At 38.4% G+C, this 27,027-nt stretch overlaps 2 protein-coding genes across 4 annotated transcripts in view; one reads left to right on the forward strand and one right to left on the reverse strand.

Annotated features, from left to right (window-relative positions):
* CDK7 (cyclin dependent kinase 7) overlaps positions 1-26,404 on the forward strand; it is a 64,886-nt gene extending 38,482 nt beyond the window's left edge. The window contains exon 13 of one of the 3 annotated variants that reach the window (XM_049649565.1): positions 25,424-26,404. In XM_049649565.1, coding sequence (XP_049505522.1) covers positions 25,424-25,488 — 65 coding nt within the window. In that variant the 3' untranslated portion in view covers positions 25,489-26,404. Of the gene's footprint in view, positions 1-105; positions 3,240-4,906; positions 6,470-25,423 lie in introns of those variants that run through there. The other 2 variants (XM_049649567.1, XM_049649566.1) reach the window with 2 other exon arrangements.
* CCDC125 (coiled-coil domain containing 125) lies at positions 3,219-26,707 on the reverse strand. The gene is made up of 11 exons (XM_049649563.1): positions 26,398-26,707; positions 23,782-23,840; positions 22,219-22,305; positions 21,419-21,496; positions 20,631-20,716; positions 13,771-13,853; positions 12,100-12,215; positions 11,249-11,356; positions 9,920-10,094; positions 5,143-5,279; positions 3,219-4,310 (listed from the first exon to the last, which is right to left on the reverse strand). The coding sequence occupies exons 1-11, from the start codon at positions 26,705-26,707 to the stop codon at positions 4,002-4,004; spliced, it is 1,548 nt and encodes a 515-aa protein (XP_049505520.1). The 3' UTR covers positions 3,219-4,001.
* Between the last annotated feature and the right edge of the window lie 320 nt (positions 26,708-27,027).

Genomic DNA, 27,027 nt, shown 5'->3' on the forward strand with positions numbered 1-27,027 from the left:
CAGCAAATCAAAGCAAGTAAAATATATTGGATGTAGTTGGATGCAATGACTGGTTAGAATTGCCATAAGATTAAATGTGAACAACCTCATTTTTTTTTCACCTAGGAGGATTACCCAAGAAGCTAATTTTTTAGTTACAAAGATCACTGGACAGTATTTTACTACTGAAGGAAATAGTCCAAAAGGCAATTAATGGAAAAATAGTAAACGTTAAGTGAATGCTGTAGAAGGAATTTGTAAATATTCTACACATGTAAAATATGTAAAACTGGATTATTTTTATTAAATGTATTTTAAAACAAACTTAATTCTGATTTTTCTGATGAGAGTGCAAAAGTAAGATTAAATTCAATTCTCTGAAACGTAGAATTGAAAATTCATTAAGGAAACCTTAATAAAAATAATCATCAGTTATTTTGATGACCTGGCCCGTCTAGCTTCACAGATTTATAGTAGTATTTAAAAATAGGGTAGTAGGGGTAGAGGTAGTATTTAAAAATGGAAGCAGTAGTAGTAATGTAGCATATACCTACGACCTAGACTTAACAAATGTTAATATACTAAATAGGAAAAAAAAGATAAAACTACAAATGAAATTGAGGTCCCTTTAATATGCCATTCCATTCTTTTCCTTTTTGGCTTCCCAAAAGGGAAGCGACTCTCAGGAAATGAGGGTCTTTCCATGATTTTATCCTGCTATTTTATAAAAATGCATGTAGTAATATACAGTATTGTTTTGAGTCTCCAAGTTTTATATGAATGATAGGCTATCTCATACTATAATTTATTTTTACTCAAAGCTTTTTTATTTCTTCCATGTTAACACATATATATCTAATTTATTTAACAGCCATCTAATATATAAACATACATCTATCTTACGTATACAACACTACATTCTTATGCTTTATTTATGGACTGTTATTTTTCTTTCCTGTATAAAAATTACCGTAAGTGTATCAGCATAAAGTAACACAAATTTACTAGCTCATAGTTCTATAAGCCAGAGATATCTGACCTGGCTCAACAGTGGTTTTCACATAGGTCAAAATCCAGGTGTCCGTTGAACTGGACTCTTATCTGAGTTTCTAGAGGAGAATCTGCTTCTATGCTTATTCAGTTCGTGTGATTTTAATGCACATGCTTTCTGTCCCTGTTAGCTGTCAGCCAAGGCTTTTCCCAGCTTCCTAAGACAGTCCACATGCCTTGTCACATGGCATTCTCCATCTGTAAGCCAGCAGCCGTGCTTAGAATCTTTTTGGTTTTCTTGTCTGCTACCAAAAAGGGAAGTCTGCTGTCTCAAAAAAAAAAAAAAAAAAAAAAAAAAAAAGGTCACCTGATTGGATTATCCATATATTAAGGTCAATTTACTTGGGATTTTAATCTCTTTATAGCAGTACCTAGATTAGTACTTAAATAATCAGGATGGGAATCGTAAAGTATGTATTTTCAATAATGTTGATATTGCCATATTTCCACTGTGTTCCCAATAGCTATTCAGTTCTTAAAAATGAAGAACTCTCCACACCCCACCCCACCCCATCCCAGGTGCCTGGGTGGATCAGTCAGTTAAGCATCTGACTCTTGATTTCAGCTTTTGATCTCAAAGTGGTGAATTCAAGCCCCACACTGGGCTCCTTGCTGCGTACGAAGTATACTTCCCCTTATCTTACTCCATATATAAAAACTAACTCAAATTGGATCAAAGACCTAAACTCAAGACCTAAAACTGTAACAACTCTTAGAAGAAAATATAGAGGAAAAGCTTTATGACATTAGATTTGGCAAGGACTTCCTGGATAGAACCCCAAAACACAGGCAAGAAAAGTGGGGGGGAAAAAGACATAGGGCATCTGAGTGGCTTAGTGGGTTAAGTGTCTGTCTCTTGATTTTGGCTCAGGTCATGATGGGTCATGAGATGGAGCTCTGTGTTGGGTTCTGCACTGTGTGTGGAGCCTGCTTGAAATTCTCTCTCCCCGTCCCTGTCTCCCTGCCCCTTGCTCACGTGCTCTCTCTCTCTGAAAAAAGAAACAAAAAAAGACACTGGACTACGTCAGCATTTAAAACTTGTATGTATCACAGGAGTGTTAAGCAACACAGTGAAAAGAACAGAAGAATATATTTGCAAATCATATATCTGATAAAAGATAACTCAACAATAAAATATTTTAAAAAATGGGCAAAGGACTTGAATAGACATTTCACCAAAGATGATCTAGAAATGGCCAATAAGCATGTAAAAGATGCTCAACATCACTAATCATTAGGGAAATGCAAGTCAAAACCACGGTGACATACCCCTTCATACACATTAGGATCACTACTATATATAAAAAAAAAAATCATAGAAAGTAGTAAGTGTTGGTGAGGATATGGAGAAATTAGGACCCTTGTGTACTACTGGTTGGAATGTAAAGTGGTGTAGCTGCTATGACAAACTGTAGTCTTTGCTTAAAAGAATTTTAAAGGCATTTTCATATGATCTAGCAATTTCACTTCTGAGTTATATGCCCCCAAAATTGAATGCAGGTTCTCAAATATACACGGTCATCAACACTGTATGAAAGTATTTGTTTCCCCTCATCATCTCTAGCACTCACATAATCTTTGTGATCTTTCCTAATTTGGTGTCTCATTATCATTTACTTTTTTTAAACGTCTACTGTTGTTGAATAGTTCCTCACATTTGCTTACCATATATAATCCCTCTTTGTGAACTGTTGATTTAGATTCTCTGTCATTTGGGGAGTATTCCAAATTTTAGCAGTTTAAGCATCTGCATTTTATATAATACACATATACACACATTAAAAAAGAACATTTCTAGCTTTTACTGTTTTTTACACTTAGATATTATTGAACATGCCCAAATCTTTGCTTTCCTTACCTTTTATTTCATATTAAGTTATTATATGTATTAGTTCTGTGTATATTCTTTATCATATTCCATTGACCTGTTGGTACCACACTATTTTAAATAATGTAGCTTTATATTACTACCAGGACAATGCAATTTAATGTCTAATAACAGTAGTTCCTCATCATTACTCCTTTTTTCAAAATTTATTTGCCAAAGTTCATCTTTTATTAATATTTATTAAAGCCAACTAAATGTTCTTGCTTTAACACAACTATAAATGGTTTCTATTTTATATTGTTACTTCATTTTACCCTGTTGTTACCTCATCTATAAGTAGTATTCAATGTAGCCATATATCTTTTTTTTTTTTTTTTTTTTTACTAGAGATCATAACTAAAGTTTTACAAAACTTCTAAAACTTCTGACAGTGTAATGCATTTCCTTTGGCATAATTGTGATATTACTAATATAGCAACATTCCCAGAAGGTATTAAAGATTTTACGCAATACCTTAAAATTCAGCATCAAAACCAAAGAATGGTGTGAGTGCTAGAATTCTGCACAGTTCTGGCTCCAAAGTGTCATCACACCAACAAAAAAAGAAGCTATAAAGGTAACTAGCAATGCTTTGAATATACTTCTGCCAAAGTCCCACCATGATAACTTTTTTATTGAAGTTAACTTAAGGAAATTATTAGTTGTAACCTTTCTCTGGCAAATGAAAATCCTGAAAAATAGCAATAAAACAAGATACATGTATTTCAAAAATTATCATGCAGCCACTCCTAGGCATTGTTATTTCTTAGAGCATTAATTTATATTGTTGCTTAAGCCAAAGATCCCTTTAGTCAATCAAAATAGTTTAATAAATTTTTTTTTCTCAGAAATCACTTTCTTGTTTTTAAGATGTTGGCAAATACTGAAAATTTAATAAAGCATACTAATGTAATTTATAAAATCCATCAACACAGAATATTAATAAATTTCTTGTAGAAAACATTTGAGTATTTAAGCTACCTTCTAAAACTTAGAAATACCCATAAAACATATAACTTCTGAAGATGTAGCAACATTTGTACAGTCCTTTTTTAAAGTGTCATAATATAAACAGCTCTCAGGTCTGATTTCAACTGATTTATCTTCAAAACATGATATTTGATGGCAAAGAACAGGATCTTTTGAGAGTTCTTGTGCAGTGCTGATCTCTGTGAGGGTGCTGGATTGAACAAAGACAGCCCGCAGAACTTAAAATGTGAACACTTGAAAACACAGGATCATGCAGTACAGGGAATTCTGAAGCTTTCCCCCATGCATTTTTTAATGGAAAATTGTCTTTCACAAGATTTTTTTCCTTATTGTCATTTGAGGTGGTGTCTTTCTCTTCTAATGCCCGAGCAAGCATGTAACTAACTTTTCTTTGATGAGCCAAAGCTTCTTCTTTGTCATTCAACTACTTGGACAAAAAGTAAAAATATGCCAATTAGTCAATAAATCACAGCATATAGAGCTATAATCAGAAGACTTTTTCTCAGAATGTTCTGTCTTCAATCTGTTAAGTCAGTCAATGTAAATACATTAATTAAATAAGTTAATCTAGCAATCCCCAAGTATTATGCTACACATTACTGAGGACTTTTTTTTTTTTAAGGAAGAACAGAAGTTTCCTTCTGCTGAAACTTTTGTAGGTCATCTGAAGAGAGAGGAAAAACATACACGTGGTGTGTGTGTGTGTGTGTATAAATAATATCAACATGTAATTACCCCTGCAAGAGAAGGCTGAAGTTCTTTGTGAAATTTTTAAAAAATATTTATATGTGAATAAATGACTTTAACCCTCTTGTATAGATAAGTATGTTCATATAGCATGAGTCTTTTAGTTTAGTCATATGAAATAGGGATAATGATTCAAGATATAATGTGTGAGAAAGTTGCCTTGTACATTTTAAAAATTCCTGAATTAAGTAAAACGTCTTGTCATGGAATGTATGTGTAAATGCAGATGACAGAGGTACCTGCAGTTAATTACAGGGAGCCCCCTCTTTTCAGAGGTGAAGCTTTAACTTGTACAGGAAGAACATGGATGGGAGAAGTGGGAAGAGCATGCAGGGAATTTAAGGAGATGAAGATCAAAACTGGAGGATGGTACCTCAGCTGAGAAAAGGGCATAAAAGGCAAGTACAGAGTACTGAAGAACGGAATTTTTAAAAAAAGAGTTGAATTAATAGGAAACAAAAAGATTAGCTTAACCACAACTTCTAACAAGAGAAAGCAAAAACACTGACCAACTCTGTTAGCATCTTAAAGACTTCCTGAGGATTATCCTGGTCTTCAGTCTTCTTAGAACTGTTTTCTGAAGGGAGCATACCCAACAGTTTCTGCCCTAAGGTCTTCTTACTTCCTTGTGATGGTAATCCTAAAACTGAACATGCAAATCAACTGAAACATAAAAACCCTCACTCATATACTTCCAGGAAAAGAGGTAAGTCTGAACCAAGGATAATTCATTTGTAAATCAGTCAAGAGGTGGTTCTCTTCTGGAGAAGTCTGGTGAGTCAGGCATCAGTGTAGTGGGAAGAGAACACAGACTTGAGAGGCAGGATGGCAAACGGAGGTTGAGTGGGTCACAGTGTAACGACCCAGAGCAATGCCCTGCCTGCCGCTCTACTCCTCGGCTCCCAGCGATAGCTTCCCTCGAGAGAGCATGCAGCCCACATTACCAGATCATCTCAGTCTTCCAGAGGAAGCAGCAATCCAGATGTGTGTGTGAAGTCTTCCAGTGTTAAATGTCAGCCACTTACCAACATTATTTGACAACGCTATGTAGACCCAACAAAACATGTCTGCAGGCCACAAGTGGTCTCTAAACCATGCAAATCCTGCGTTACAGGAGAAAGACCTGGACTTGAATCCTCATTTAGCCCCGTACTCAGTGACCTTGGACAAGGTCTCTGTGCTTTTTTTCTTCACTCTAGAATGAGAATAATAGCCTCCATGCTTCAGGATTGCTGTGTCATTAAATAATAGAGCACAGGGGCTGGGAGAAGGGAGTGGACAGTTAGTGTTTAATGGGTAGTTTCTATTTGGAAAGATGAAAAAGTTCTGAAGATGGATGGTCTTGATGGGTACACAACAGTGTGAATGAAGTTAATCTTATTTAAATATGGTTAAAATGGGGGATGCCTGGGTGCCTTGGTCTCAGCTCAGGTCTTGATCTCATAGCCATGAGTTCAAGTCCTATGCTGGGCATGAAGTCTACTTAAAGTTAAAAATGGTTAAAATGGTAAATTTATGTATATTTTAGCACAATTAAAAAAACAAACAAACATGTAGCCCAGGTACTGACCTAATGGTTAAAAGTCCACATCTTGAAATGTGTACACTGATGATGTTCTTTATAGAAAGGATGCAGTTTTATAGCAGAAGGTACCAAAATTGTGGATTTATACAAAGAAAACATCAAGAATGCCTTTGGAATGCTCTGCAAATGGTCTAATGGAAAACTGAGAACAGATAAAAGACAATTCCCTTTCCACCCAATTCTGATAAACCACAGCTACCGGGGCTCACTCACTGACCTCTTCCTCAAGCAACTTCGACAAAAGGAGAAAAGCCAGACAAGTTGATGTGCTCATTAGCTTTGATGAGTGAATGAATCTGCATCTCTATTTGTAGTCTTAAAAAAAAGAAATATGCTATAACCTATCTCTCAGAACTCATCTAAGCTGCCATATCAACAAGAAAAGTTAATGTCTTCTAAGATGTTAACCACATACAAGAAACTGACCTATGGCAACGTCCTGTCCCTCTTCAGATTACTGACATACGTGAATAAAATGAATCAGTCTTGTCACTCAGAAACTGACAAAGAGTAGGGGCACCTGAGTGGCTCAGCCGGTTGAGCTTCCAACTTCGGCTCAGGTCATGATCTCACAGTCTGTGAGTTCAAGCCCCGCGTCGGGTTCTGCGCTGACAGCTCAGAGCCTGGAGCCTGCTTCAGATTCTGTGTCTCCCTTTCTCTCTCTCTGCCCCTCCCCCACTCATGCTCTGTCTCTGTCTCAGAAATAAACATTAAAAAAAAGAAACTGACAAAGAGCTACTGACACTTGTATGGACTTGTAAAGGCCTTTTGGAGATGAATCAGTTATTTTAAATTCTGCTTCCAGTCTCTTCAGGGCCTTAATGGAAAACAAAGATCAGGAGCTATATCTGTCAAATCATATTTTTAATGGAAAAGTTTTTCAAGTTTGTCATTAGCTAAGAAAGGCAGTCGTTCTAGAATATAAAATGAGTATGTATTCAAGTGCTGAAATGAATATTAATCTACCTCTTAGGAAAGACCCATTTTGTCTGTCTAGCACTACCTTTTTGGCCAACTTTCACGCACACAGTGGGTGGTCTTCTGTGCAGATGACAAGAATGTGGCAGGCTTTCATAAGATTGTTCTAACCATGCCTTGCCCTTCGTTTTCTTTCTCCCATGACTCTTCTCCTCATCTTCCATCAAAACAAACAAGCAATTAAATTACATTTCCAAAGGGATTTGCCTTCAGTTCACATCACAGAACACCAAGGTTGTGCTTAAAGAGAACACCTTTGAAAATTCGGCAGTCCAGCTCCTATCAAGGGCTTAGCTTAGAAGAGGTGCCTGAAGATGACCTACACATTTGTGGTCCTTGAAAGAACTAGATATTAACATTTTCCATCAATTCCTAAAAGACTAAGTATATGGACTATGTTTGCATATTTGCCTGGCAGAATCACCTACATTGAGTTGGGCACTAAGGTTATATCTTTGGCTTTTATCAAGGGATTATTATAGATAACAGCCATATAAATGCTGATTTTATATTAATCATAAATGATTGTTGGGGACTTAGACATTACATTAGCCAGCTCAGGGATTTTTGTTGTAAGTCTCATGTCAGAAAACCATTTTAGAAATTAATTTCAGGACAGTGTGGAATGCCTCCTTAAGAGTCAGTGTTGAGAGTTACGATTTCCTGTGTTGCCCTAACTTCCACCTGATAAACAGTCTAAATACAGAAGTCTTATGATCTGCTTCTGTCTACTTTCATAGTTCTTGTTTATCGCTTCCTTTTTTATTTTCCCTATATTTTATTTTCCCTCTATTTATATTTTTCCTATATTTTATTTTATTTTCACATCACTTGACCTGTATATTATTAGGAATATGTACTACTTGAGAAAAAATTAAAAATAGGTATCTTATTAAAAGTTTCATTTTTAATATTCTAAGACTCATATTTCCAAAGTTCATCTGAACACGAGAAAGATTGGAATTAGGATTATTGGTTTTGACATATTAGAAAATATTTAGGGGCGCCTGGGTGGCGCAGTCGGTTAAGCGTCCAACTTCAGCCAGGTCACGATCTCACGGTCCGTGAGTTCGAGCCCCGCGTCAGGCTCTGGGCTGATGGCTCGGAGCCTGGAGCCTGTTTCCGATTCTGTGTCTCCCTTTCTCTCTGCCCCTCCCCCGTTCATGCTCTGTCTCTCTCTGTCTCAAAAATAAATAAAAAACGTTGAAAAAAAAAATTAAAAAAAAAAAAAAAAGAAAATATTTAGAAATATAGTCATCAGAATTTCAATATTAAAACATCTAAACCTACAAACTTCACTATATAATCTTTCTTGACTAATAAAAGATTTCAAGTTGGAATTTTAAATTGAAGCAATATGAGTTGCACTGAATAATACTGATGAATAAAAACTGATACTGAACATTTAGAGAAACTAAAATTTCTAAAAAATAACAGCTACTTTGATTTTATTGGATGATCTACTTCCAACTGTCATTTTTATTCTTTTATTCCATTTTTATATATTTTGTTCACACCAGTACAATACTGAAAAATGGCCATGAACACTTGATAGGTTTGTGAACAAAACTTAACCCTTAACTTGTTTCATTTTTATAAAAGTATTTTATTAATATTTCCAACTTAAGATTTGTCCTCTACTCCTCTATCTCCTTTTAGAATCACACATTTCAGCAAAGTTTAATTAGATATACTTCATGTTTGGGTTTCACTATTTTTTTTTTAAATTTTTTAATGTTTATATTTTGAGAGACAGATGGAGCGTGAGGAGGGGAGGGGCAGGGAGGGAGGGAGACACAGAATCCAAAGCAGGCTCCAGGCTCCAAACTGTCAGCATAGAGCTAGATGCTGGTCTCAAACTCACAAGCTGTGAGCTCATGACCTGAGCTGAAGTTAAGACGCTTAACTGACTGAGCTACCCAGACACCCCTGAGTTTCACTATTTTCATTATGACGTCTAGGCAGTTTCCCTTTAATCACCTAGCACTCATAAACTTTCCCCACTAAACATGGTCTTATTTAAATGAGATAGTTGAGGGGCACCTGGGTGGCTTTAAGGGTCTTTTCTTTTTCTTTTTCTTTTTTTTTTTTTTTTTTAATTATCTTTGAGAGAGAGAGAGAACACGAGCAGGGGAGGGGCTGAGAGAGAGGGAGACACAGAATCTGAGGCAGGCTCCAGCCTTCGAGCTGTCAGCACAGAGCCCAACACAGGGCTCGAACCCATGAACAGTGAGGTCATGACCAAAGTCAGCACTTAACAGACTGAACCACCCAGGCACCCCATGGCATCTGACTCATGATTTCAGCTCAGGTCATGATCTCACTATTCTTGAGATTGAGCCCTGTGTCCGGCTCTGTGCTGACAGCTTGGAGCCTGCTGGGGATTATCCCTCTCCCTCTTTCTCTCTGCCTCCCTCCCCAACTAGTGTGCACACACACTCTCAAAATAAGTGAACAATTTTTTTTTAAGTAGCTTAAATGAGATAGTTGAGTAGTAGAAAAGATTCTACTGTTTTATGGTTTTAGTGATCCCAATATTTCTTCTGCATATGTAACGTCCAGTGACCCCCCTTTCTTCCCATAGTTGCTAAATTTTGTAATAAATCACAACTGTGATACTTTAATTATATTCTCCTTTCATTTAACGGTGCATAATCAACTTTGATTATAATCAAAAACAACTAAAATTGTACCTGATTATTGCCATTATAATTCATATTTACCATCCTCCTTAAGGTGCTTCCAATTTATCCATTTTGTTGCTTTTTTACACATTTTATCCATTTGTGTCAATCTTAGTGCCTGGTCATTTTTCCTCATTAATTGTTGCTCAAATGCAATTCTGAATGCATCTGCCATTATGTAAGCTTCTTCTTTACTCTTCTGCAAAAGTCCCAACTAGTTTTGAAAGAAAGTTTGACAGGTGTCATATGCAAAACTAGAACAATTCTTGCCTGAATGCTGAGTAACATTAGCAAATGTAGTCTCCCTGCCTAGCATGTATCTGTCAGTCTGATCTATTTCATGTGCTTAAACTAATTAGCACTTGCTGATTCCCCTCTACAGTAGCTGCCCACTCTGAACTAGATTACCAGAAATTTCCTTCCTGGTGCCCGATCATTCCTTGTTAATCCACTTCTTGGACCTTACCTCATTACCACAGAAAGGCCTTGTGTGTGTCCTGCCCAACAAGTAAGAAGGGAGGATGCCAAAGGCTGCATTTCCATTCTGCCTTGGGCCAGTCTAGACAGTATCACTGAAAATAATTATGAATCTCACCTTTTAGGTACGTGCCATAACTGACCCTGACCGATCTTTGTAATCTTATGCTTGTCTTAATGAACTGCTAATTTTTAGCTGTTATTTTTCCTATGTCTGAAGACTTGAAATTCCATACCTTCAATAAAGGTAAAATATTTTTAAAATTATGGTCCATGTTTGTATTTGTTATTATAACTAACTATAATGGCAGCCGTCATTTAAGTGCCAGCACCTGCATGGTGCAGTGCTAAACATTAAATGTCTGCCTCTTCTATTTCCGCAAAACAGCACAATAACTAGTTATTATTCTCTGTTTTAACATATGTGTCCAAACCCACACACGTAGAAAATACTAGAGCTATGACTCAAACCTAGGTCTGGCTGGTACAAAGGTCCCTTCAGTGTACCTTGCTGTTTTTCTGCTAAGCTTCATGTTAATCTCCCCATTTATCAGTGTTGTGGATCCTAGTGATTTTAAGCATGAGCTTTTTCCTCTAATTATAAATAGAGTAATTTGGGGACCATTTATAGAGAAAAGAAACATAAACTTAGGAAATATTAACTATAAACTTAGGCAAACAACTTTATGTTGCCATAGTATCATGCCAAGTACTATTTGTATTTTGGAACCGTGTAAATAAAATCCAGTTTGTACGTTAATTCTATCACATAAAAGTAAGCCTAAGTTCCACAGCCAGTGACTACTAAAAGGAAGCTAATTATTGCAGATATTTCCCTTCTATCAATAGAGAAAAAAAAAGCTTTTAGTGTTTTGATAATATGGTACTTACCTCCTGTTTGAGCTTAAGAAGCATTTTCCGAGCCGATGCCGCCATTTTGGCACAAGCACAGGGACTCCCTCCGGGACCATGGCAAAGGCAGGCTCTGAGGACAGCAAGCTTTAAACCCGAAAACATTACTCCCATTACTGAGGGTCGCACTACCTAGCTGCACACAAACGCAAGGGCACTTACACACATGCACATTTATATTCGAGCATGCAATTCAAAGAAATTGGAAAGAGAAACAAAAATAGAAGAAAATTGACAGGCGGATTTCAGGATCCAACCACAAATGAGGAAAGAATGTTACTACTTGGAACAAATCCATAAAGGAGTTCTACCTTGCTTCTTTTCTTTTTCCAAAACTTCTAAGTTGGCACCAGTTTCTATGGTCTGAATCCCTGCCAGGAACTTGAAGTAATATTAAAATCTACCTTGTTGATTTGTGAATGAGCTTAGCCTGGCTGCCCAGCATTTACTCCTGCCAGCTCCCACCAGGGAGAGGTGCATGCTTAAAAATGATGAATGAATTTTAATATGTCAGGAAAATAATCATCCCTCCATTTCTAAAAAAATACTTGTGATTGTGTCATGTGAGACACAGCTAACACAGCTTATGCTAAAACTATAAAAATAAGAAATGGGGTAGGAAGTGGCCAGCACATGTCCTAGTGTACCAGAATGTAATGCATGGTACCAGTAAGGTTGAGGAACTGTCCTGGGGAAACCAATGGGCCTCTCTTACCCTCAGTCTCAAATTGCTAAGTATAGTGCTATTCTAGAACATGTCGCAGACGGTGATGGGGAAAAGGAAAGTAGAAAATCTCCCTCTTGTTCATCTTTCATACCTGCCTACCTACCTCAAGACCTGAAACCTCTGTAAAACCACATTTATCACGGAACTTGTGTTCCTGAGCTGCCATCTGCTGTTTGATCTCCAGCATGGCGAGGGCCTCCAAATATTGTCGATTTAAAACTAGGAAGGGCCAAAGAAGAGTGTTAGTTATGCAGTCTGACTCCGGCCTCACCTAAGCTACTGGTTACACCAACATCATACACTCACTTCTTACAAGCAGTGCATATGTAGACATTGCCTACCAAAACTGCACAGCCAGAAAATCTGATAAAATAGTGGGTATCAAACGAGATAACAGATACTTAACATTAGATGAAATGTTACTGTATTTAATGTGGAAGTGTCCAAAGTCTGGTCTTCATTTGCTCAAAGAAAATTTGTAGGATTTTCAAAGAACATACAAATGCAAATTATTTGCACTTGCCAGATCTTGAGGCCACCAGATGGTGAGATCTCATACATTAATGTCAAATGGACCAGCTATCCAAACTCTATTAGACTTCTATTAGGAGTTTTCACAAGTTCTCAACCATTTATAACAAGAGCGGTCCTATATCCTGGAACAGAAAATCGTGACTTCTCCCCGACTTGTTTTAGAGTGAGGTGGTAGAGAGGGAGTGGATGTGGTTATAGGCTGCTGCTTTCCTGAACTAACCTAACACAGGTGAAATCTCCCATCTGCTCTAATCACGGGTATGGAGAAGCACCATTTTCTCTGTGCAGTTCTCACCCAGGAGCTCTGCCACTATTCACTTACTAGACTACAGAAAGTGCCCCTCTCAGGCCCATGACCTGATTCAGAACTTTGTCTCCTTCAAGCCACTACCTTAAAACAGTTTCTGCTAAGAAGGAAGAAACAACACATCTCTTAAAATTATATAAAAAGTTGATGCCATCTTAATATTCTTAAAACATCTTGGAGGCGCCTGGGTGGCTCACTCGGTTAAGCGTACGACTTCAGCTCAGGTCATGATCTCATGGTTCGTGGGATCAAGTCCCACCTTGGGGTGTGCACTGACAGTGCAGAGCCTGCCTGGGATTCACTCTCTCTGCCTCTCTCTCTCTCTCTCTCAAATTAATAAACTTAAGAAATATATTCTTAAGATATCTTAAATTCTTTTATTAACTTTTGTCATACGGTGACTTATTACATAAGGGGTGTGTGTGTACACACATATAGGTAAAAACTTTCAAGTCTGTAGTCAGTCAATATCTTGAAAAAGCAAGAGTGCTGGTATTAGCCTTAATACTATTAGAATACATTCCTACTAATGTCCCCCCAAAAAACATGTACTTACGTTTCTCAAATATGAGGTGCTCTACCATTTTGTTTTACACTGAGTAGAAAAACAAAAGGATAACGGGAGAATGGGGAGAAATGCTTACTGGATACAGGGTTTTACTTTGGAGTGATGAAAATCTTTTGGAACTAGATAATTGTGCAACATTGTGAGTGTTACGAATTATTTACTTTTGAAAGGTTAACTTTGATATGTGAATTTCATCTTAAAATTTTTTCATTAAAAAAAACCTAATGATGCATTTCTTGGAAGTACGTTACTTCTAAATAATAGCACTTTGTCTATTGATACGTATGTTCTTAACATAGGACACTAAAACTGATATTTTAACATAATATTCTTAAGCAATCATCAAAATAATGCTCTTCACTTACGTGCATTTTCTGACTTCAGCATTTTAATTTCTTCTGTTTTCACATTCAGAGTTTCCTTGAGGACTGCATTTTCACAGTTTAGCCTGGAAAAAAAGTACCCTCCAAATAACTAAAACATTAACATTTCATTGTTTTTGTTGTTTTAATTTTTTTGATGTTTCTATTTATTTTTGAGACAGGGAGAGACAGAGCATGAGCAGGGGAGGGGCAGAGAGAGAGGGAGACACAGAATCTGAAGCAGGCTCCAGGCTCTGAGCTGTCAGCACAGAGCCCAACGCAGGGCTCGAACTCATGGACTGAGATCATGACCTGAGCTGAAGTCGGACGCTCAACCGACTGAGCCACCCAGGCACCCCTAACATTTCATTGTTGAATGAGAATATTTGTATCCCATAATCAGAAAACAAAAACCCAGATAAAATTTTTCCTACCTCAAAACAAGCTAGAACTTATATGTGTCACAAAACAAAAACAATTTAGAGCGTGGTAACAATTCTCTTAACCCTTCTGTATACTCATCTGAGAAAGAATCAGAAGTATCTCAAATTAAAAAATAAAAAATAATAAGGAGGGGGGCTGCTGGCTCAGTAGAGCATGCGACTCTTGATCTCAGGGTCATGAGTTCAAGCCTCACATTTGGTGTGGAACCTACTTAAAATAAAAATTTAGGGGAGCCTGGGTGGCTCAGTCGGTTGAGCGTCTGACCAGCTCAGGTCATGATCTCACAGTTTGTGAGTTCAAGCCCCACGTCAGGCTCTGTGTTGACAGCTCAGAGCCTGGAGCCTGCTTCGAGTTCTGTGTCTTCTCCTCTCTCTGCCCCGCGCCCCCCCCCCCCCCCCCTTGTGCCCCCCCACCTCTCCCAAAAAAAAAAAAAAAATAAAAAAAAAGAAAAAAAAAAAAAAAAAAAACCTGTTTCTCAAAAAAAAAAAAAATTTAGGGGTGTCTAGGTGGTTCAGCTGAGTGTCTGACTCGTGATTTCAGCTCAGGTCATGATCTCACAGTTCTTGAGATTGGGTCCTGCATCAGGTTCTGCACAGGCAGTGCTAAGCCTGCTTGGGATTCTCTCCCTCTCTCTCTGCCCCTCTCCTGCTCATGCTTTGCTGTCTGGTTCACTCTCTTTTTGTGCAGACTTCATAATAAAACCTCTTTTGCTAGTTCTGCTTAATTGAAGAATATCCTAAAAGGCAGTCTACTGACAGGTGCAAATCTGGGTGTTTGAATCAGAATTTTCTGGATTCTGTGCAACGAAAACAAAATACAAAAACCAAGACAACACTATTAAATTGGCATAAATTAAGATTTGTGACATTCTCTTGAGGAGGCACTTTTATGCATTGCTAGTAGGAATGCAAAGTGGTACAAGCCTTACAGACAAGAATTGGATAACATCTAATAAATCTACATATGAATTGACCTTTTGATCCAGCAATTCTAAGAATTTACACCATAAGTACATCTCCCAACAACACAAAAATATATATGTCAAAGCTGTTTACTGCAGCACTGTTTACAACCGCAAGATACTGGAAACAATCTAAGTGCCTCTATATGGGAGAATAGTTGAGTACACTATGGCACATCCACACAATGGAGTGGTTTCCTGGATATATTGTTAAAAAGGAAAAACAGTGCAAAAGAATATGTACAGTCAGCTGTTCTTTGGTGTAAGAAAGAAGGAGAAATAAGAAAACAAACATATCTGCCAATTTGTGCAAACAGAAACAGAGGAATGATAAATCAGAAAACAGTAACTGGTTATCTATATAGATAGTGAGGGGAAGGAAAGATGGCAGGTTGGGAATGGGGTAGGGGCCCTGGGGGGAGAATGACATTTCTGAGTATACCTCAGAATAGTTCTGACTTTTGGAAGCATGTCAGTGTTTTATAAGATCAAAAATAGATCAGACGAATAAATAAATCAACAAGGATGACGAAACAACTCTAAAACAGAATATAGATAAAAACAAATGAACTTAAATGAATTGTATAACCACAGAAAGAGAAAAAAAACTAAAGTCAGTTTTGAACACTTGTTTTGACTGGATCCCCTCAGGCGAGAAACAAAACTGCAACCAAATACTGAACTCTAGTTAGTAGGTTTGATTTTGCAATGGTGTGTATTAGCAATTCTAAAGCTACTTTCTGCGTATTCTGTGACAACAAATAAGTAAACATTGGGTGAAAAGAGCCAGGTTTCTCACTGGAAGTTACAAATATGGAAATGGGCAAGGCTCAAATGCACCCTGTGGTGGTGGGTTGCAGTTGAAGATATGGGTGTGAACTCAAGGGTTCTGAACAGAGAGCGATGAAGAGGTAGATGTATATGTCAGTGTGTGCGTGTGCATTTCCAGTCGTCCTCTCAGAGGACCTCTTAGCAATGACTTCCAGTAGCCATAAGCACACCTAGCACTAAGATCTTGATTTCTAAACACCGTTCCCCGCTAAAAGGAACCAGGAATCCTTGGAAAGATGCCAATATTGTAAGCATAGTGGCCTATTACATCTTGTACCAGAAAGCAAGAAAGTGCTCCAACAATAACAGGGAGGTCAGAAAGCCACAGGAGCCAGCTTGAAGGGGCTCCCATTGACTGAAGTTGGAAAACTGTATGCAAAAAAGAAATTATGATAGTAACCCATTGAATAATGCAAGAATTCATGAATCCATTTTGGTATAAACAAATGGGGGAGGAAAAAAGCTCTTAAAATGCCAGCAAATAAATATAGAAGGAATAACAGAATTAGAAAATTACCATTTGGCAACCGTCATAGTAATGACTGCTTCAGGCAGAATAAGCAGTGGATGTAAAACTAGTGGGTGAAAATCCAATAAATCACATAATCTCACAGCATCTCCCCACAAGATGCTTACTAATCACAAGGGGGAAAAGGATGGCTTTATAGTGGAAAATGAAGGCAGATACCACCCCTTAACCAAATAGTCAACATTCATATGCGAGGAACGGGACAAATCCACATTGCAGGGTCCCTGATATGATGCACTAATAACAACATTGTTTCAGTAGTAATAGTGCCCCAAATGCATAACCTGAATCGAATTCAGAAACACCAGACATTTCCAATGTAGTGTATTATATAACCACCCTGTCCTCCTCAAAAAATGTCAAGGACAAAGAAGCACTGATAAATGTTCCAGATGTTTTCCCCTTCCTTCGCTCTCCCTTACTCCTCATAGCTGTTTCAGATTAAAGGGGACGGAAGTTTAGATATGACAACCAAATGCAATGCGTGATTCTGGACTGGATCCTAGAACACAGGAATTTTTTTCTTTTGATATAAGGGTATTATTACTAGGATAATTAGCAAATCTAAATAAGGGCTGTAGGTTAAACAAGAATATTAGGAGGCACCTGAGTGGCTCAGTCAGTTGAACATCCGACTCTTGGTTTCAGCTCAGGTCATGATCTCAGGGCTTTGTGGATTCAGACCCCTCCATCGGGCTCTGTGCTGGCAGCACAGAGCCTACTTGGGATTCTCTCTCTCTCTCTCTCTCTCTCTCTCTGCCCCTCCCTCACTCTCTGTCTCTCTCAAATAAACTTTAAAAAAATAGAGTATTAGGTTAATGTCTTAATTTTGATCATTTTACTATGGTTATGACAGAGTTATGTCCCTTTTTATTTCTTTCTTTAAGTTATTTTGAGAGAGAGAACATGGGCAGGGAAAGGGCAGAGAGAGATGGAGAGAGAGGATCTCAAGCAGGCTCCCAGCAATCAGCACAGAGCCCGACAAAGGACTCAAACTCACGAACTGGGAGGTCATGACCCCACCTGAGATCAAGAGTCAGACGCTTAAACGACTGAGCTACCCAAGCGCCCGAGTATGTCCCTTTTTAAAAAACACAAACTGAAGTATTTAGAATAATGAGGCCTTATATGTAACTTACTCTTAAATGGCTCAGATATCCATCTGTATCCACATATGTAACTATAAAGAAGACAGAATGTTAAAGCAAATGTGGTAAAGGGTTCTACTTTGGAGAATCTTGAAGATATACAGGATTTCTTTGTACTATTCTTGCAACTTTTCTATACATGTTCAGTTATCTCAGACTAAAAGTTAATAATAAATTAAAAATTAGGTATTAAAGCCATCTATAATCCCAGATATCAAATCAGTTTATCAGTGACTGACTTTATAATATGTGTATGTTATAATTTAAAGTTACTAAATAGAGGCGTCTGTGGCTCAGTTAAGCGTCTGACTTCAGCTCGGGTTGTGATCTTGCAGTTCGTGGGTTCGAGCCCTGTGTCGGGCTCTGTGCTGACAGCTCAGAGCCTGGGGCCTATTTATGATTCTGTGTGTCCTTCTCTCTGTTCCTCCCCTGCTCATGCTCTGTCGCTCTCTCTCTCACAAATAAAGATTTTAAAAAATTAAAAAATAAAGTTACTAAATAAATTCATACTAATAAAAATTGCTTAAAAGATATATGAAAAACAAATGCCAATGATAAAATAACTTGGAAAACATGGCTCTTACACTGCTTTTTATTTTTTTATGTTTATTTTTTGAGAGAGAAAGAGAGAGCAAGCCGGGGAGGGGCAGATATAAAGGGAGAGAGAGATCCCAAGCAGGCTCCATGCTATCAGGAGAGGGCCTGACACAGGCAGGGCTCAAACCCATGAACCGTGAGATTTTGACCTTAGCCAAATCCAAGAGTCAGATGCTTAACCAGCTGAGCCACCCAGGCACCCCTAAAATTGTTTGTTGTTGTTTTTGTTTTTTTTGAGAGGGAGAGAGAGAGAGGGAGCAAATAAGTGAGGGGCACAAGGAAAGACAGAGACAGAGAGGTAGAACTCACCTAATGTGGGACTCAAACCCACCAACCAGGAGATCATGACCTGAGCCAAAGTCAGATGCTTAACAACCAAGCCATCCAGGTGCCCTAGAGTTTTTTTATTTTTTAATTTATTTAAAAAATTTTTTTAACATTTATTCATTTTTTTTGAGAGACAGAGACAGAATGTGAGCAGTAGAGGGATAGAGAGAGGGGGAGACAGAATCTGAAGCAGGCTCCAGGCACAGAGCCCAACATGGGGCTCAAATTCACAAACCATGAGATCATGAGCTAAGTTGAAGTTGGTCACTTAACCGACTGAACCACCCAGGCACCCCAAGTTTTTTTTATATTTTATTTTATTTTTTATTTATTTTATTTTTTATTTTATTGCCTAGCATTTTTTTAAATTTTTTTTTTTTTTAATTTATACCCAAATTAGTTAGCATATAGTGCAACAATGATTTCAGGAGTAGATTCCTTAATGCCCCTTACCCATTTAGCCCATCCCCCCTCCAGTAACCCTCTGTTTGTTCTCTATGAGTCTCTTCTGTTTTGTCCCCCTCCCTGTTTTTATATTATTTTTGTTTCCCTTCCCTTAGGTTCATCTGTTTTGTCTCTAAAAGTCCTCATGAGTGAAGTCATATGATATTTGTCTTTGACTAATTTCACTTAGCATAATACCCTCCAGTTCCATCCACGTAGTTGCAAATGGAAATTTTTTTATTTTTATTTTTAACGTTTATTTTTGAGAGAGAGAGACAGAGTATGAGTGGGGGAGGAACAGAGAGAGAGGGAGACACAGAATCCAAACCAGGCTCCAGGCCCTGAGCTGTCAGCATAGAGCCTGATGTGGGGCTTGAACCCACAAACTGCAAGATCATGACCTGAGCAGAAGTTGTGCACCTAACTGACTGAGCCACCCAGGTGCCCCTTTTTATTTTTAATCTTTATTTAATTTTGAGAGGGAGAGCACGCCTGTGCAAGCGGAAGAGGCGTAGAGAGAGAGGCAGACAGAGGATCCAAAGTGGACTCTGGGCTGACAGTAGAAAGCCCAATGCGGGGCTTGAACTCATGAAGTATGAGATCGTGACCTGAGTCGAAGTCAGATGCTTAACTGACTGAGCCACCCAGGCGCCCCTAAAGTTTTTTTTTTTTTCTTTAAGTTTATTTTGTGAGAGAGAGCGCGTGCAAGCTTGAGCAGAATAGCAGAGCAGGGGTGGATGTGGGGGGCGGGGAGGGGAGGAATTCCAAGCAGCAGGATCTCCAGTCTCACAGTGTAGAGCCTGATGTGGGGCTCGAACTCCCAAACAGTGAGATCATGACCTGAGCCACAATCAAGGGTTGGACGCTTAACAGACTGAGCCACCGAGGTGCCCCTTACATTGCTTTTTAAAATACAGTTTAGGGGCGCCTGGGTGGCTCAGTAGGTTGGGCAGCCGACTTCGGCTCAGGTCATGATCTCGCGGGTCCGTGAGTTCGAGCCCCGCATCGGGCTCTGTGCTGACAGCTCGGAGCCTGGAGCCTGTTTCAGATTCTGTGTCTCCCTGTCTCTGACCCTCCCCCGTTCATGCTCTGTCTCCAAAATAAATAAACGTTAAAAAAAAGAATTTTTTTAAAAAAAATACAGTTTATAGGGGAACCCAGCTGGCTGGCTCAGTTGGTAATGAGTGCATGCAACTCTTGACCTCAGGGTTATGAGTTCAAACCCTACTGTGGGCATTAAGCCCAATAAAATATAGTTTATTTATATTATATAAAAAGATAATACTAACAGAAAAATATGGAACAGTGAAGTGGATAAGCAGTAAGAATTTTATAATATTCATGGTTAGCTCACAGAAGGAGAAAAGAAAGCCTAAGCTACATTTAAATTATACACACTTTATGGGGTGCCTGGCTGGCTCCGTCAAAAGAGCATGTAACTCTTGATCTTGTGGTCATGAGTTCAAGTTCCACATTGGGAGTAGAGATTATTTAAATATTAAAAAAATAAAAATGTAAGTAAATAAATTATACACACTTTAGAGATTTCCAAAGAAAAAGTACAGAATAAAAATATACAAACCTGTCATATTTTTGGGTCCATGATTCTTCTATATTTTTAAATCTATTCTGATCAAATTCTATTTCCCATTGCAAGGCATTTATTTCCTATAGAAAGAAAATAGGACTTTTCATGGAAAATTACTACAAATAAATCATTTCAGGACATTGTAAATAGCTGAAATAAATCATTTAATCATTTAACAGAAATAGGTTAAAGAGAAACTAATTATTGTTCAAAAAGAGTTTATGACATTTAAAAACACGTACAACATGCCTCTTTAGCACTCAAGAAGAGCTTTGCCAAAGCTTACTTACTATGAGAAAAATTTCACATTGTTTAGCTTCAAAATTTGCTTCTCAGAACCTAGATTCCTCATCGCCCCCACCCCCAACCTATACAGACCCAGAAGCAAAATCCATTCCTGGGAGTGTGAGCCCAGGACACTCCCATCAAGGGAGGGTTCAGGAGGAACAGAACAAGACCTTCCAAGGTGACCCCTTACTACTATTTTCGTGACAATGAGGTGGTCAGAAAGAGGCAGGCTCTGCCAAACAAGCAGAGAAGGAGCAAAAGAAAAGAAAATTTATAGTAAGTGTCAAGCTTCCTACTACCTTAAAATGAGGAAATAAAAGAAATCTTAATTGTTTGCCCATGTAACAATATGTTTTGGGTTATAAATTCCAAAAGGGACGGGACTGTATAAAAAAGCACAACAAACAGACATCCATTAGTCTTGTGGTTTTTAAAGGAAATGCTATTTGAAAGCTTGGTAGTTTGAACAAGTCTACACTAAAAGTGGCAAATACCTTCTCCAAGGATCTCTTTTGTTCCATAGTTTTTTGAAGCATCACTTGAGTATGACTTGTGGCTTTGCCAAATATTGCCTAAGAAAAATAAAAATCATACAAGTATACATTAAATTTCTCATCACTCCTTTATGCACAGTAAGGTTCACATTTTTATTCTAAGACAGTAGAAAACCAGAGAATTTCCACAGAGACCACCTTTTATGGAGAATTTGATAGTTCAAAAGTCAGCAGATCTTCGCTCGGCTCTCCTGATGAATAGAGTGAATGAATGAATGAACTTTCCACACAAAGACTGGTACATGAACAAATAGAGCAGTGTTACTCATAACAGCCCCAAAGAGGAAACAATGTAAGTGCCCATTAACTGGTGAATGGATACACAAAATGTGGTATATCTACACAATGGAATATTATTAGGCAATAAAAAGGAAGAAAGTACTGACATGTGCTACACCATGCAGGAGCCTCAAAAACATGTTAACTAAAAGAATCCAGACACATGTCGTATCGTTCCATTCATATAAAATAGAAAAGACAAATCCAAAAGACAGTAAGATGACTGGTTGTCTAAGGTTGGGGATGGGAATGGGGAGGGACTGCTAATGGATTAGAGGTTCCTTCTGGGGAATACTGGGGAAATGTTCTAGAATTAGACTGGTTAGTCTAATTAGAGATGGTTATCCAACTCCAACTTTTAAAAAAAAATCTACGCCTTCAAAAAAGCTATTTTAAGCACAGACGCTTTTGTTTTAAAAGATAAAACCATACTACCTAAAAATTTAAAAATAACTTCTTACCATGCTTTGAAGAATTTTCAGTGCTTCTTCTTTACCCTCAAGTTGTCTCTGAGATGCCTCAAGTTCAGTTTTTAAAATTTCTACCTCCTAGGGAGAGAAGTAAGATTAGTCTACCCATCTGCAAGATATGCAACCCCAAATGTGGATAGTTTACATGTAAGCTCAGTGTGCACTGACTCTAAGCACTTTGACCTTATAAAAGAGGTTTGAAATTCCTCCACTGTTCATAAGTGGCCCAGGCAGGCTTTACACTGAGACTCTTACTATCCAGTTGTAACTACAAGTCCACATCTTTTGCTTTTATCCTTCTAGACCACACAGCTAATAATATGAAAAAAATCTTTAGAGCACAAAAATAAGCACATGATCATCCACAAAGCTATAGTAGCTATTATCGGTTGAACTGTCCTCCCCAGCAAGTAAAGATATGCCCAAATCCTAACTCCTGGTACTATGAATGTGACCTTATTTGGAGACAGGGTTTTTGCAGATATAATCAGGTTAAGATGAGGTCATACTGGATCATATGGGCCTCAATCCAATGACTGGTGTCCTAAGACGAGGGAAATGTGGGCACAGACACAAAGGGGAGAAGGCCACGTAACAGTAGAGGCAGAGACTGGAGTGAAGTGGCTATGAGCCATGGAATGCCAAGATTGTCAGGGGCAACCTCCAGAAGCTAGGAAGAGGCAAAGAAGGATTCTCCTCTAGACCTTCCAGAGGGAACATGGCCATGGCCAGCTGACATCTTGATTTCAGATTGGTAGCCTCTAGAACTGAGAAAAAATCTCTGTTGTTTTAGCCACCTATTATGGTGCTTTGTTACAGCAGCCCTAGAAAACAAAAATAGTAGCTTTCACCAGAAGTCACACACACACACACACACACACACACACACACACACACACACACACTCTAAGATGGGCTTCCTCCTTCCCAAAAGACAGGCACCCCGCATAGAAATTCCTACTGTCAGCAGGGCCTCATAGCACCTAGAATACTTTCTGGTCTTCTGATTTCAAAGAGGTCAAAATAAGTCCGCTTATTTCAAGCCTCACGCACAGGGAAGACAGATGGAAGGAAGTTTATAACTGTTCTCTCCAGGAGCAGATTAGAGAAGTCATGAAAGATTAGGGGTGAGAGGTGAATTGGAGGGCATGTTTACGTAAAAAGCTTTCTTGAGAGATGAGGATAAGAAACAGGAGGCCAGTTGAAAGTTATGAGCTTTTTACACTGTGGCTCATGCAGAATATGTGGAAAGCCAACATTGCCTTCCATACAATTTTAGCATTACTTAAAATATCCATCAGTGGGCTATATTCTCATGAGAATTTTTTTTTAATGTTTATTTAGTTTTGAGAGAGAGAGTATGTGAGAGGGGCAGAGAGAGAAGGAGACACAGAATCCAACACAAGCTCCAGGCTCTGAGCTGTCAGCACAGAGCCTGACGCAGGGCTTGAACTCATGAACTGTGAGATGATGACCTGAGCCGAAGTCAGACACTTAACCGACTGAGCCACCCAAGTGCCTCATGAGACTTTTTATAGAAGCCACAAGACTTACCTCTAAAGCATCATGAAGACGTTGCTTTAATTCGACATTTGACAATTCTGAATTAGAATCTATTAAGGGGGAAAAAAAAAACCCACTTCAATACATTCTTTAACTAGTTGAGTACAGCACATCTGTTTATAAAATATCAAATGCAGCTTTGTGCCAAGAGGAAAGAACTGTAACAAACCAAATAATGGTAAAAAATAGGTAGCTTAAAACATTTCACAAATGAAAAGACACATACTTTTGAATAAAAAGACTTTAAAAAAAGGAGTCTCTACTAAACTGTTGTTAATGAATTGGTTAATTATTACATGCAAAACAGTACTTAAAAACATGAATGTTGGTGAGTGAAATAAATTTTGGTGTTTGGCTTAAGTTTGATCAACACAGTGATATGAATATCTAAGAAATAACCTGAATTTAATTTCTTTCCAAGGAGAATGACTAGAAGTCTCCTGTAACTTCAATTATTCTCTCCTTAATGTGATCAATTGACACATTAAACTGAGCTTCCCAGGAGCTTCATTTTCATTGTGGTCTCACTGGCAATAGAAAAACATTAAAGTGGTAAATTACAACAAGAAGATTAAGAAGAAGTAAAAGGAAGAAAAGATTTTTTAGAAAGAGTATTTTGAGGGACATTAAAAACTTCTCGAAACAATTTTTTTCTTTGCTGTTCTGAACTTTCACTATGGCGGTTTCCAACGCAAAACCTAAATCTTGGTTTTACTCTGATGACAGGGGCTCCAAGGAGGGACAAGTGACACTGGTTTGGCAATGACATGTTGCGTTGTAGTAATCCTTGTGGTAGGCAGAGCAAGGGCCCTAAAGATGCCCACATTTTAATCCCCAGAACCTGGACAGACATGGCAAATGGGACTTTTCGGTGTAATTAAATTAAGGACTGGATTAAATTAATTACCTGGATTATCCAGGGGACCCCACTGTACTCACAAGGGTCCTTATAAGTGAAACAGGGAGGCAGGAGAGTCAGTGTCAGGGTGAAGCAGTATGAGAAAGACTTGAACAGCCATTGCTGCCTTTGAAGATGGAGGATGGCGGCCATGGGCCAAGGAATGCAGGCGAGCTCTAGAAGCTGGAAAAGGCACAGGAATGGATTCTCCCCTAGAGTCTCCAGAAGGAATGCAGCCTTGCCAACAACTGGTTTTAGCCCAGTAAAACCCATTTTGGACTTCTGACCTATAGAACTGTAAGATAATAAATTTATGTTAAAATTTTTAAGGCATTAAATTTATGGTGACTTGGAAATGACCTATTAGCAATAAGAAACCAATACAATATCCTTACCTAGGACCAGGCTAATTTGAGATAAAAGTCTGTAACCCAACAACACAGGAGCTCATACTTTTACTGTCACATATTTATATCCCAGTGGTTTCCTCATATTTTTATAAAGGTATTTTAGCATCATGTACTGTTTTCAACATCTTGCTTGCAAAGCAGAACCCATCCTCTATACGTGATGAGGAATTAAAAGAATAATATATAAATAATCCCATGCTAATTTCAAGAAGGATTCTGAAAGATGGTGATAAAATCCCCATCTGCTACATGCTTTTGGCAAATCTAAAACCATGTTTCTTACATTATTTTCATGTTGTTCTAATTTGTGTCTGTTCCACTCTAGTGGGGGAAGTTTTACAACATGGATTACAAAAGATTCAGCCAGATAAAAGCTGTGCCACCATGTAGGCATGGAGTCACCCCTGGGCTCCCAACCATTTTGGAGTTGTAACATTCTATCACAGTGTGATTCTGAATTTTGTTCTTTCCTTAATAAATGGCATAATTGATTTTGGGTTATGATAAATTATGATTCATTTTTTGAGGGGCACCTGGCTGGCTCAGTCCATGGAGTATGCAACACTTGATCTCAGGGTTAGGAGTTCAAGCCCCACGTTGGGTATAAAAGTTACTTTTAAAAAAGATTAATTTTTAGAGGGAGGATTTCATGACATTCCTAAAATAACCAGAAGCATACATGTTCTGCCTGGAATACTCCTTCCCCAGATAAGTACCAGGCTTGGGCATCAGTTCACTCCAGTGTTCAAAAGCCACCTCCTTAGAGAGGTGACCCTGGCCTGACCCTCGCCTGAAATAGCATGCCCCGACCCCTCCAGATACTCACTATGCCTGCACTTAACTACTGGGAGATTTATTTTTTCTCTCCTCTACTAGAATGTGAACTGTAGCATGGAGACTATTTTGTTCACTAATGTTGTTCCCAGAGCCTAGAACTGCCCCTGGCACCTAACAGGTACCAAATAAATATTTGAATAAGAAAAAAATACTTGAATAAGAAAAAAAAAAAAAAGATAACGCACACCACTAAATCACACACCCACAAAAGCAAGGTAGGTAATCACTGATATCACTAACATATCTGTATTAATGCAGAATAACTACTGTAGTTCACAATTTGTGCAATGCTTGGAAATGAAAACATGAGTTACTTTTGTACTATCACCAATCCCAAGAGGCAAATAAAGATGAATTCTCAAAATCCACTACAGTGACCTATTGTCATGTGTTGCAAGGGTGAAGGCACTGATGAAATCCACAGGGGAGAAGAAGGAGGGAGAGGGATCGAGGCATTCTTACCAGTGCTGCTTTGTCTTCTGTGGTGGGAAGTGCTGGACTCTTCAGGGTGTGTATCTTGGGAGCTCTTATGCCTGGAATACTGAAAAATGGCACCACTTCTTTCTTCCCTCGTTCCTGGAAAGGGGGGAGGGCTAAAGTTCTTTCCATCCGATCTTTTTCTAGATGTAGACAGATGTGAAACTTGCACTTCATAAATACTGCTGGGCCTTCTCCCGAGGCCATACCCTAAGTCGCCTTCTGCCATGTCATCGTCCTCGGTTTCCCAGGTCGGCACCTCTGCCTCACTCGGCGGCCTCACCACCCTGCTCATCAGCCAGATGCCGTATTTAACATAAGGAAAAACAGGGTATCTGTGGTTAAGAGAAACAATTTAAAAACCATCAGTATAATAAAGTTGGGGTTTCGAGGGGAGAAAAGTTTCTTTCTCTATTATACAGGCACGACTATCCCAGCGATGCATCAGCACACAAACATCTCTTGCAATCCGGTTCAAGATGTTTAACATTTAAGGACTTTTTAGGTAGGAAATGATCAGCCTCTTATTTCAAAGACTGCAGTGAATTGTAAGGAAGCAGGAAAACCTTTTACTGAACCCAGTAATCTACTGATCAGGATAAAGCAAATCAGACT

This window comes from Panthera uncia (genome assembly GCF_023721935.1).
Source record: "Panthera uncia isolate 11264 chromosome A1 unlocalized genomic scaffold, Puncia_PCG_1.0 HiC_scaffold_17, whole genome shotgun sequence".
Taxonomy (NCBI): domain Eukaryota; kingdom Metazoa; phylum Chordata; class Mammalia; order Carnivora; family Felidae; genus Panthera; species Panthera uncia.